The 13264-nt window shown below is 50.3% G+C and overlaps 3 protein-coding genes across 3 annotated transcripts; all 3 read left to right on the top strand.

Annotated features, from left to right (window-relative positions):
• The first annotated feature begins 6999 nt into the window (after positions 1–6999).
• BDP55DRAFT_676540 (fatty acid hydroxylase) lies at positions 7000–8338 on the top strand. Its single transcript, XM_060575823.1, has one exon. It carries the CDS (start codon positions 7056–7058, stop codon positions 8139–8141), a length of 1086 nt encoding a protein of 361 aa, XP_060425364.1. The 5' UTR covers positions 7000–7055; the 3' UTR covers positions 8142–8338.
• Positions 8339–9251: 913 nt separating this feature from the next.
• Positions 9252–9769, top strand: BDP55DRAFT_771843 (uncharacterized protein). Its single transcript, XM_060581122.1, has 3 exons — positions 9252–9386; positions 9442–9636; positions 9690–9769. Exons 1-3 carry the CDS (start codon positions 9298–9300, stop codon positions 9730–9732), a joined length of 327 nt encoding a protein of 108 aa, XP_060425363.1. The 5' UTR covers positions 9252–9297; the 3' UTR covers positions 9733–9769.
• A 2000-nt stretch (positions 9770–11769) lies between these two features.
• Positions 11770–13224, top strand: BDP55DRAFT_732405 (major facilitator superfamily transporter; the record flags this gene model as incomplete). The annotated part of the gene is made up of 1 exon (XM_060579942.1): positions 11770–13224. The coding sequence occupies one exon, from the start codon at positions 11770–11772 to the stop codon at positions 13222–13224; it is 1455 nt and encodes a 484-aa protein (XP_060425362.1).
• Between the last annotated feature and the right edge of the window lie 40 nt (positions 13225–13264).

Raw genomic sequence — 13264 nt, 5'->3', positions numbered from 1 at the left:
GAAGAATCAGCAGACGAGTGAACCAACCGGACTTTCTGCTGAAGATCACCAACGGTAACATCGCGGCGCCCAATCTAGCGCAGACAAGGGGGATCACACCGGAGGCGCGTCAGACGACGATTCCGCCCATCGCGGTGACGACCCCAACGACAATACCAATCCGAGGATTGATCCCAAGCACCCAACAAAGTACGAGGTCGACAATGCAGACACCACCCAATTACGCTGCCGCACGAGAAGCACGCGAAGAGAACGATCCAGCGGTAGCCAGCACAAGACAGTTCACTGACCTAAAGAAGATCTTTCCAAAAGAGAAATTGTACTCAGGGGGAGATATGAGGTCCTGCAAGAAACCCTCACGATGTTCTACGACTACTGCGAAAAAGTCGGCATCCGAGAACACCAATATCATTCGGTAGTCAATGTCATACTGACAGGGAAAGCTGCCGAGTACTACTATCAAGCGGTGCGTAATATCGATCGAACCGACTTTCTCAGCATCGTTGACACAATCCGAAGTCGATTCGAGACCCAAGATAGGAGCCTCGAGCTCCTCTCGGAGCTGAGGGCATTGTCATTTAGCTCTGTAGCCAGAACAATGGAAGGAAAGTCGAGAATTGAGATCCTCGAGGAGCTCATCGACAGGATCGACAAACTGGCGAGGACGCAGCCAAATGAGGGGACCAATGAGCGAAAGGTCGGTTATCTATGTACGGCGGTACAGAGGGTACCAGAGGCAAAGATGACTCTACATCAACCGCCTGAGGACTACGAGACGCTGTGCTCGAGGCTGAGGTCCAGCTTCAACATCGAAGCCAGGATGCCAAATCAGACTCACCTCCAATCTCACGAAGGCCCTCACCAACAGCACTGGGTGGACCGCACGTACAATGGCAAAGGAAGAGAGGCAAGGTATGGCAACCGCCAGGGGGGAGGAACAGACTCCTCAGGGGGGCGCTGGTCCAACACCAACCGAGCACCGCGGAAAGGGAAGTGCTTTATATGCAAAAAGGAGGGTTGTTGGTCAAGCAACCACTCTGATGAGGAACGCGCCAAGTCGTACGACCAATACAGAAAGGCAAAGGGCACACAAGGCAAGACGGGCCATGATCGATTCAACCAATTCCTGGTGGTCTACGAGGACCATCCAACGAACGCAATCGAGTCGTCTGAGAGCGAGGAAGATCTTACCCCGTACACTCAAGACCTCGACTTCGACGAAGTTAACGATGTCACCCATTCTTTCTTCGCCCCGTCAACCTCAGGAGGATATACAATGCTGAACGAACAGAGAGCGGTACAAGCCCTAAATGAGCAGGCTTTCCTCCATGGTTGGCAAGGGAAGGTCCCTCAGCCAACGACAACGCTCAGCAGCACGGGGGACACGAATGCTAATACCGCAGCCATGGCTCGCACTAAGGTCAAAGGGCCTGGGGAGGAAAAGAGAACGATGGGCTTACAAGCACGCAATTTATACCCACCAGGAGGGTTCTACGGTAATCCAGTGCAAGCATTCCATGCCAGCGAAAGGTATGGCTCGGAAACCTTCCACGGGATTATTCCAGATACCGGGGCATCACAATGGTCGACGGGGGGCAAGGGACAATTCCACGCACTCCAAAAGATCTCACCAGTGACCCTCAACACTACAAACGCGGGCATTGCGAGGATCAGTTTCGGCCCAGGGGAAGAGATAAGTGCCTTAGGTACTGTGGATGTAAATACACGATTCGGAACGATGATTTTCCACATTCTACCCGTCAATACACCATTCCTCCTATGCCTGAACGACATGGATAAATTGGGCATTGTGTTTGACAACACAAGGAATAGAATGTCCAATGGAAAGCACTCTGAGCTCGTCGATCGACGATGGGGGCACGCGTTTATGAAGCTTGAACCAGACGTCAAGTCCATCAATTACTTGACGGAAAGTGAACTCAAGCGACTACATCGACGATTCGGCCATCCGTCGGCGACGAGACTATACAATCTCCTCAAACATTCAGGGAACGATGTGGAAATAGGGGCTCTAGAGCAATTGACGATGGTGTGCCACCAGTGCCAAATGAACGCCCAGAGCCCGCGCAGATTCAAGTTCAAATTACACGACGACCTCAACTTCAATTGGGAAATCGTCGTTGATATCTTCTATTTGAACAGTCGACCAGTACTCCATATAATCGATGAAGCCACATCATTCCAAGGAGGCCAATTCCTTCGAGATATACAAGCCAAGACCGTGTGGGCAACGCTGAAGCGCTGTTGGATCGATACATACCAAGGTCCACCAGACGGCATCAGAACCGATGCCGGCACCAGCTTCAAGTCGGCGGAATTCAGGGAGAATGCCACTTCGTACGGCATCCAACTGAAAGTCGTCCCTGTCGAAGCGCACCACAGTATTGGCAAGGTAGAAAGATCACACCAGCAGTTGAAAAGAGCTTTCAAGATCATCCAGGAAGAGAGCCCTAGTTCAACGGACGAAGAGTGCCTCCAGACGGCACTCAAGTGCTGCAATGATACCATGGGACCCAAGGGGCTCGTTCCGACGCTGCTTGTGTTCGGAGCATACCCACGAACGACGACGGCCTCACCGCCGTCACCAGATGTGACCCAGAGGGCGCGAGCAATCGAGAAAGCAATGAAGACTCTCCGCGAGGCAAATGCTAGAAGGCAAGTCAACGAAGCCATTGCTACGCGCAATGGGCCCGACGTGAGCCTCAAACCTCGACATGCCCCTGAATTCGGAGGTACGGGTATGGAGGGAAACCACAAAGCAATGGACAGGCCCATACAAGTTAGTCTCAATTGACGAACGATCTTGTGTCGTCGCGAGAGATCGAGACCAACCACTGGAGGTGTCGATCACTGCGGTACGACCGTACCACGTCGACCCCAGCGGAGTGATTTCCAACCCACAAGAAGAAGAAGAGCCAGGGGAACCACCTCAACAAAGCGATGAGGGACAACCAAGCGATGAGGGGCAGGAAACCATCCTCGACGAGATCATCGTCGCAGCACCCTCAGACGATGAGGCAGAAGAAGAACCAGTACCCCCACCGCAAGCAAGACGCCGAGGAAGACCCCGAAAAGCACCTCAACGGCAATTCATGTCTGACACCAAGGCTACTGCTGTCTTCTACACGGCCAAGGAGAAAGCAGACTTCGCGATGGCGGTCAAGCTAAGGGAACAAGGGATAATCACAACTGCAGGACGACCGTACGAAGGCTCCGACCTCATCGAAGCCGACACACTGCGCGATCGAGGGGTCTACAGATTCATCACCTACGACCCAGAGAAGCACGCGAACCTCCGCATCTTCAAGTCGCGAATGGTCCGCGAGATCAAAGGAAAGGGGACAAATCAGCCGTACGAGAAATCAAGGCATGTGATACAAGGCTACGGCGACGTCGAGAAGGCGGCACTGCTCACGCAGTCGCCGACAGTTCAGCGCTGCAGCCAACGACTAATGATGGCATTGATGGCATCACTACGGCAAAGAGGATACCGGATCTGGAGTCGTGATATCACCCAGGCATACACCCAATCGGCGACAAGGCTCACGAGGAAGATATTGGCTTACCTACCAAGGGAGATGGCAAGCAAATACCCGGACGACACGATTATCGAAGTGCTGAAGCCACTCTACGGCCTCGCAGAGTCAGGCACTCACTGGTGGGCAACATACCACGATTTCCACATCGACAAGCTCTCGATGATTACATCGACGTACGATCCTTGCCTCCTAGTTTCCGCGCATGCAGACGATCCATTTGGAATCGTCGGAATGCAGACCGACGACACATTAGGGCTTTCTGATGCGGCCTTCATGGAGAAGGAGGACAAGGAGCTGGAGAAGGCAAAGTTTACCGCCAAGCCAAAAGAGATCCTCACAGAGGACACACCACTTGCGTTCAACGGCGGGATCCTCACGATCGAGGGCGAGAATGTCGTCTTCCGACAGAAGGGGCAAGGCGAGAAGATCACCCTCATCGACCCAAGGGCAACCGACTGCCAGAAGCGGTACAAAGCAGAGCTCGCACGAGGAGCTTACATCGCAAGCATCTGTCAGCCAGAGGCCACTTTCGACTGCGCGAGGGCAGCGCAGGCCACTTCGCCGACGGAACGCGACTTCGACGCCCTCAACCGACGGCTACAGTGGCAGCAAGTGAACCTCGATAGGGGGCTCGTGTACCAACCCATCGACCTGAGGGAGGCGAAGCTCTACGTGTTCGTCGACGGCTCATTCGCGAATAATGACGACCTCACATCGCAATTGGGATATGTGATAATCCTTGCCAACGAGGCAATGGGAGAGGAGAACTTCACGATCCGCGGTAATGTCATCCACTACTCGTCGACGAAGAGCAAAAGGGTCACACGAAGTGTACTCGCCTCAGAGGTCTACGGCATGGTTAACGGCGTCGACATCGCACACGCGATCTCAACGACGCTGAAGAGGATTACCGATCGACTTGACATCCCCACGATACCGACAATCGTCTGTACCGATTCGTACTCGCTGTATGAGTGCCTCGTCAAACTGGGCACCACGAAGGAGAAGAGGCTGATGATAGACATCATGGCCCTCCGGCAATCGTATGAGCGCCGCGAGATCCTCGAGATCCGTTGGATCAACGGGGACGATAATCTGGCGGATGCTTTCACGAAGGCAACGCCCAACAAGGGGCTCGAGCACTTCGTCGGCGAAGGAAGGGCGACGATACGGATGGAGGGATGGGTAACCCGCAAGGAGCAGAAGAAGGAGGAAAAGGGGGCAGCCTCGGCGAAGGAGCCCGAGATCGAATTACACTTCCAACCGCCGTAGTTGGGCGATGAAAGAGAGAGATAGTCAGTGTCGGATTGGAAGTCCAATTCGACCTCGAGGCAAGGGGCCCGCGCAGGGGCCACTTACAGACCATACTTACGAGATCTACGGTCTACCCAACCTCCGGTTAGAACCTCCTTTTTACACCTTACGCAGAAGTTAAATATATATAGATTTTGACCTCTTCGTCACCCACGGTTCGAACCATCCCTGTGATAGGAATACCAACACTCTCTGTTTTTGGAAACCTAGAGGATGGTAATGCCGACACTGAATGGGTGAAGGTCTTATTCAGTATGTCCAGCCTTGCCCTGCCATTTCCGTTGTTTCTATGCTGACGCAAGGCACTTAGCACAAGAACGTCTGCCATTCCAGGAGGGATTCTCAAGAGCAAACTCTTCAATTACTGCAGCGGGAATCCTGGGCCTGGTTGCTAAAGTTGCGGCTGCAAGTGTGTAATTTGATCTCCTTGGCCGTTGCAACGGGTGGATAGTAGCTTCGACACCAGGATCCGCCAGCGGGCTCTTCTCCTTATCCACATAAGCAGATGTATCTTGGCTGTCAATTTTTAACAAGTACTTACTAAAGAATACAAACTTTCAAACTAAAAATTGAAGTTGCGTTCAAAAGGACAATCCCAAACATTGGCGTACTTGCTTCATGCATTCCATGACATAACAAACCTACTCAATGTCGATGACAACAGATATCCGGTGTACAGGAATCCAGGATACCGCCACTCCTTGAAATCCATGTCTGATCGTCGTTGATCTTCAGGCGTAAGCGCTTGTTAGGCCGCTAACATTGTATGTACTTGGCTGAAAGATCCATTTGGCGGGTATTCCGGTAAAGCAACGATTATTGTAGTGACTACTGCCCACTAGTAGTTAGTAAGAAGTAGCTTGTCTCCCACTATCTCCCCTAAGTAGGAGACCCGTACGGGGGTCGTATCTACATAATAACCGTACGAGGCGGGTAATCGTCTCGTGGAAAGTGGTATCGTGCAGCACTCATCTGCAGCGCCACACATGGCGCCGCGACAATGTTATCATCCAAGGTTCAAGCGGGGTGACATCCAGGAGTGCTCAGAAAAGGCCCAGGAAGCGGATCTCCATTGTGTATGTCAATGTCGACACTATGATAAGTGAAAGGAAATCACGCTGGTAGCAAAGGTGCCCAGGAGTAGGCTTTGTGTAGTGTTGTCTGTTGAACACTAGTGGCCAAGGGTTCGAGGGTGTATATGGCATGGCAGAGCACAAGTAGAAACTGGCTCCCTCGGTTCAACATCAACAATCAACACGTCATGCTGCCACCATCTGTTGAGTAAACAGATTGCTCCTGACAAGGATAATGCCTCGACGCCGATCATGTACCCAACTTCCGTTTGCTGTAGTGGGTCACGATACGGTAGATTCCTTGATACGCATCACCATCTCAAGAACATTGACCCGCCAGTGTTCATGCGCATGTGACCATAATTCTCATTATTCCCAACATTTTACATGTGTCAGCTTGTCTTGCGATGCCTATCTGGAGCTGTGCCCTACCTCAGGTACATGTACGGTTGGGTCTGCCATCTCCGCCAACACAGACCAACATGTGACGGAGGATCAGCCAGACGGCCACTGGCCGGAAGAGCCAATGTGATCAGTGACAGTTTCTCTGATGTTTGAGATGAAAGGTCCCCGAAAGCTCTCTTCCTTTTACTCGTGTATTATCGCGGGTCACGCGCTTTGATTACGACGGCATCTGTAGCGCTCAGCTCGCACAAGGATGTATCAAGAACACTCCAACATCAAATGATACTGTTCTTCGATAGCCTCGGCTGTTTGATGAAACTTGTCAACTTAGCCCAAATGCGATGCTTCGCACAGCTTCGCATAGCTTCGCATAGCCACACCGAGCCTCAGGACAGTTTCCGACCATATGAAACACTCATGGACATACAAGCCGGCAAGATGGTGATCCTGGCCCAAGCCCAACGCATGTTCAATCAGGTGTCAATATTTGAATGCTGTCAATATTACATAGGGGTCTGACGTGTTGTCCGAGCTTAACTCAATGTGGGGGTGAAACACGTGAACGCAGAAGTGCCGAGGACCATCATCAGATGAAACTATATATATGGAGTGTGTAGATCACGCCTAAATATCCCAGGAGACCAAACCGTAGTGATCTCAGTGTACCCATTTCCTCAGCATCTCTCGGGAGCACTACGCCAGCATGTCTTCTACACTCACAGCAACTACAGCGACCCAGAGTCAGACTATCAGGGTTGAAAGCAAAGATCCTATGAAGTCAACCTGGCGTCGCAGTGACAAACGTACGTGGAAAATTGGCCACTGGATTATCGAACGACTTGGACTCTACCATGAAGAGCTCGACCAACCTGCGCCCGTCCATTCGAAAGCCGATTCGGTACCTTACGTCCCACATTGGCAGTTCCATCGGTGGATACTGCTGCACGCAACCATACCCCTCCTTCTTCACCAAGCTTTCGTATCCTCCACAGGATATAGCGTTCACCCAGTAGCGGCCTTCGTATTTTACAGCGTGGCAATCAAGGCTGTCGCTATCCATCAAATTAATATAATGCGCGGTCTCGGCCAACGCTACGGATTCCTCGATGGCGACAAACACGAACGCGACGGTGTCCCCGACAAAAGCGTCAAAACAGTCTTGGAGTCACTTATATCGACTGCAACATTTCGATCGATGATGGCTGTGATCCTTTCTTACCGCCGGGACGAGGCTCCAACTACAATAAACTGGATGCTTCTTCCCCTCGAAATCGGTCTCTACGGTGTTGTATTGGACTTTTGGTTCTACTGGTATCACCGACTTATGCATGAGGTCGACTCATTGTGGAAGTATCACAAGACACATCACCTCACGAAACACCCGAACCCTCTTCTTACACTCTTTGCGGATAGCGAACAAGAATTCTGGGACATCGCCGGCATTCCTTTCTTGACGTGGGCGACGCTTAGGCTCATTGGACTGCCCATGGGATTTTACGAATGGTGGTTCTGTCAGGAGTATGTCATATTCACTGAATTGACGGGACACAGCGGACTGCGTCTTTATGCCACATCTCCAACACCTTTCGCATGGCCGCTTCAGTTCTTTAACTGCGAGTTAGTCCTCGAGGATCATGACCTCCACCATCGAAAAGGCTGGAAAGCTAGCGGCAATTATGGCAAGCACACCCGGTTGTGGGATCGCATTTTCGGAACGTGTATGGACAGAATTGAATGCGGTGCCGATTCTGCAGACTACACAAATACCGCTGTTATTCCGTTATTGTAAATCCGAGGTCTGTCGTTACTGGAAATCCACCAATCCTTCGTTTCCACATCAATGGGACAAGCCAGCTGCCGTTGGGGGTGAAGGAGAGGAAACCGTGCCAGGTTTATTGGGGAAAATAGAGCGGAGTAGGAGGCAGCGACAGGTTATCGCACAGTTACTGATGCAACATGTCCTACCATTTGTCAAAGTCCTAGAGCAGTCAAATAGAGTGTAGCTCTTTATACACTGCAGTATGCGTTCAGTGTAATCAGAAAAGGCGAGGTTTTCTTTGAAGACTAAAAACATCGTGGAGATATGTACACCTTCTCCTAGACGTGCCCTGTTCCAAAAGCCAGAAAACAGATCGATCGCGCGCATGTGGTGACGCGGGAAGTCAACAACATTTTTTGCCCCCTCTCCCTCCCCCCCCGCCGGCCTATCCTACCAAGTTCTCGGGGGGTACACGAATAAACGCGTATGAGGCTGTGATACTTTTCTCCAAATGAAAACAACTTGTCATATCCCTGCCGCCTGAACCCTGACTCGGTTCCTCCGGCCGTCTCAGTCTGAAGACATATCCAGCAAGGTATTTTCTATCCTCCAAGAAACAGCTTATTGCAGTCACGTACCTTTCTGGACAATGATGTGTTTTGGGGGATATATGAGTCGACTGAATACCTTGGATAGGTTACAGTCCATGTCGTCTTTAGGCTAAGTAGGCTCACTCGACGTTCTGCGAAAACAGGTGCAACATCGGGAAAGGGCCGTGCTTCCAACCCAAGATGAGGACATTATAATATACCTTTGCATAACCCCTAACAAGCGTAATAGGGAGTTTGTCTTCGCGCCATGCGGCAAGATTGAACCGGTTTAAAGTTCGGAGGTCGAATGAACCGACGCCAAGCTACTTTCGCATTCGGAATCACCGGGCAATGGTAAACTTCAGTGGTAGCCAGAGCATGACAATAAGAGGCAATCAGAAATTACAGGCCCCACCACCGGCCCGTATACACGAAAGTCAAAGACTCAGTAATCTACAACCCGGATTTCAACATCATGGTATAAGAAGCTCAAGGCAGGCGCTCATGAGTAGATGCCTTCTTTTCTGCCATCTGCAACCCGTCGTCACTCGTTTTCCAACACTCCCTACATCTCCTACATTACAATAATATTCAAAATGCGTGCCTTCACCGTCGCCGCTGCCCTTCTCATTGCTGGAGCCCAGGCTGCTCCTGCTCTTGAGAGCCGTCAGGATGTCTACGGATGGTAAGCGACCCTATCACTCATTCTTCACGAGACCGAACTGATTATAGTTTCAAAGTTACTTCTCTGGTGATGGCATCAACAACCAATACGTCAGCGTCGGCCACGATATTGATGTTACCGATGCTAGCGGCAATACCCGTAATCTTGACTGCGGCACAACTTCCCAGCAACTTGTTCCCAACGTCTTCGCCAAGTGCACTGTGGACAAGAAGCAGCCGGCCGGGATTACCGCTAACGAGTCCGACAAGAAGTAAGAATTATGGTCACCGAAGCGAAAGCACGTAACTAATAAATTCCTCACAGCGCTATTAACTGCCCGGTTTCTAAGAGCAAGGTTGACTGCTAGACTCTTCACTGTCAAGTATCAGCCTATGAGTTGGAAGATATTTAATCTTAATTGAGTACTCTTAGAATCTTGAAGCAAATTATATAGCCCTGCTGTTCTCGCGCCATGTGGTCCCAAGCTTGACACTAGCCAAGCACTAGCTGCAGATAACGGCAATCACATACTGCACGTACTATCATTCCCTACTGGTCCAAGTTTCGAACCTTCTCGTCTATCTAGTCGTAGCAGAGTTTTCTCGTGTAATCAGCGCATATGTGAGGATCACAATCTTATTCTTCGTCTATGAAGGTTTCTAGATATGTATACGAAAATGAGGGTGGGGATTTGAAGGGCCTGTAAAACTTCGAATGAAGCTTAGGTGCGTAGAGTTTTTGTTAAACCTGCCAGCGCTAGAAATGGTTTCGAAGTGTTCTAGAAGCATGTTCTTTCTCTCCACAAGATGATAGGAGTTCGTCTGCGTATAGTTGCCAACACTCTTTCAGAGTAGGTTGAGTTGCGACATCCTGCTCTACTGTTCAGAATGGTTAGTGCTACTGTACTTAAGACCATGACCCTAACACCCGAGATTGCGGATATATATAGGACTTGATGAACTTACCATACCAATGTCACTAGGCTATTACAGCCTTGGACAACGCACATAATGGCTGCGCAGCTCTCGTTTTGTACAATGAATACGAATTTCAATCCCACTGTCATCGACTTGGTCCAATAAGATTATAAGGCCTGCCCCAGAGGCCTCTTCCTGACAGCTGCATACTAGACAGATATCTTATCGCCCCGTATTCGATTCTTGTATCGATGAGTGGATTGACTCTCTGACATAAGGAGAACCTACTAAATCCCTCCCTACGGCTTTTCGTAATGCGAGTTCACTACCAACCGACAACATTGTTTTTTGGTGCAATATTTTCAGAGGTTTCAGCTTTGGGCCACGTCGCACTGGTTCGTAGTAAGTACCACTACATAAGGTACCTTACTAGATTCTGGAACTTGATGTCATCTCATATTTCAGATGTTACCGAACTCTTCCAGGTAGGTAGTCTCGGTAGTTACTGGGCACATGCATTGCAGATAGGTACTTTGTAATGAGCCACCAGATGACAGTCTAGAGCTTGGCTATAGTCTAGTATCTGATCACCTCTCTAGGACTTAAGTTGTGCGGAAGTCCGAATACTTGCAGTCTTGGGAAAATGTACCGACCCATCATTTCAATTGCTCCCACTAGTAGATGAGTACTATTAGGCTAAGGTATTGATGTTTCGCTGTATTTCCTGGCTTGAAGTGGGTTGCGCAGGTGACCGTTCGTTGTATAGGATTTTGACTTGATTTCCCGTTTCCTCAATAGATATTTCCCATAAACTGTACCGGCACTGGGTAGTGAGGGGTCGTTTACAGCGTGTTGCACGCTTGCCGGACCTTGATGTAACTACCGCAATATTTGAAGCTGAGTCGCTAGCTATTCGATGTCTGCTTCACTATGGCAGCCTACAAATCAAAGTAGCAAATATTCCGACCAGACTCACGAGATCGCTGAAGAACGATGAGGAATTTCGTGCCGGCAAAACACTGCCGGTGCTTGGGGCAAATTTCTTGGGTACGCGTGTATGTCTAAGTATGGAGGCTCAAACGTAAAGGTGGAGCACAGTGCACTTGGCCTCATTCTCCCCATGTGTAACCTTAACTCATGATCAAGACGGAAGATCGGCAATGCTGAACAGGGTACTGGCGGACGAGAACAAATTTTTTTCACTGCCTGTGGTGTATCCCCCAAAAATAAGCAGGCAATCACGAAATGGTTTGCCTCTCACGTCATTCCTAGCGGCCTCAAACACGTGACATTACTCAGGTTTTGCAATGGCTTGGCTTAAACCGAACTTCTCCGACCTCTCCACTTGTAACTCCGAGCTCACAGCCCGAGCAAACTTCACGTCGACTGTTATACGGTTCGACTTATAAGTCCTTTCAGCGTCCATATTTTGTATTCCACGTTTGAATAATCTTTACACGCACAATATCAAGTTCTCGGCTACCATCATGTCTCCTGGGCCGAGATCTTGGTTATCGCGGCTTGGCGAAGAGAGCGGCTTCGTTTCGATTTCGCAGTCCTGTCGCGATACCAAAGTACTCTGCTTACAACGTTTCGTTCGCCTCTTTGCATATGGCGCATCATTCCTGATTCTTGTGCACTTCCTCTCTAGTCTAGGCTACTCGGATGAACGAATCGGTCTTTTCATGACGTTGACACTTCTCGGAGATGTCGTCATCAGCTTCTTACTCACAGCCATCACCGATCAAGTTGGAAGACGAAAGGTCCTTGCCACCGGAGCAGCACTTATGGTAATGAGTGGCCTGGTCTTTGCAATGGTTGGGAACTACTGGGTCCTCGTTATTGCCAGTATCTTCGGGGTCATCAGTCCCAGCGGCAATGAAATCGGGCCTTTCCGCGCCGTTGAAGAGTCGATTCTCGCTCAGCTCACGCAGAAAGAAAAGCGCAGTGATATCTTCGCATGGTACACGCTATTTGGCTCGGCAGGCGCCGCCCTAGGCACACTTACCTGCGGTTGGGTAGTGCAGGCGCTTGAAGGCAATGAGTCCTGGACTCAGAACGAAGCATACAGAGTCGTCTTTCTTCTATATGCGGCCATCGGCTTACTCAAGCTAATGCTTATTTTTGCCCTTACGTCTGGTGTTGAGGCAACGCCGACAGAGGCCGGCGATCAAATCTCTCGAAGAAATACCGAAACTCAACCTCTACTTGAGGACAACTCAGACGGTGAACAGAGCCAGTCTAGGCAGTCAACAGGAGCAGAGTCCCGTCGGCCAACGATCATGCAACGCACAAGGGCTCTACTCCCTTATATCTCTCCGCTATCTCGATCGATACTGTTTCGGCTCCTCATTCTATTCTGTCTCGACTCTTTTGCCTCCGGAATGGCATCACCATCTTGGTTAACTTACTACTTCACCACCGTGCACTCTTTGAAGCCAGGGTCGTTGGGAACACTATTCTTGGTCACCAATCTTCTCGCCACAATTTCGAACCTCGTGGCACTTCCTCTTGCCCGTCGTTTAGGACCACTCAAGACTATGGTTTTCACTCACCTGCCTTCTGCTATCTTTTTATCAATGATCCCTCTTCCGTCGCCCGGTTCTGGTGGAACATGGACTGCGATGGCATTTCTATCCTTGAGAGCGTGTACACAGAGTATGGACCAAGCGCCTAGACAGGCCTTCCTTGCAGCTGCAGTTCTCCCCAACGAAAGAACGGCCGTGTTGGGTGTGGTCAATATTGTAAAGACATGGGCTCAAGCGGGTGGTCTTGGTTCTGCAGGGTATCTCGCTGGGAAGAATCTTTGGATCGTGGTATTTACGGGAGCAGGAATCATGAAAGCATGCTACGACTTATTGATGCTCGGGTTGTTTTTGGGACTCGGAGATCGGGAAGACGGCAGCTCCAAGTCCCGTTCGAGGGACGAGGAAGAATCTTGAATTGCGGAGAACTGAACTGCAAAATAGTTTGATGTAGACC

Source organism: Colletotrichum godetiae, assembly GCF_030913485.1.
Source record: "Colletotrichum godetiae strain CBS 193.32 chromosome Unknown BDP55scaffold_48, whole genome shotgun sequence".
NCBI lineage: Eukaryota > Fungi > Ascomycota > Sordariomycetes > Glomerellales > Glomerellaceae > Colletotrichum > Colletotrichum godetiae.
Note: the sequence above shows the minus strand (reverse complement) of the source record. Positions and strands in the feature narration are given on the sequence as shown.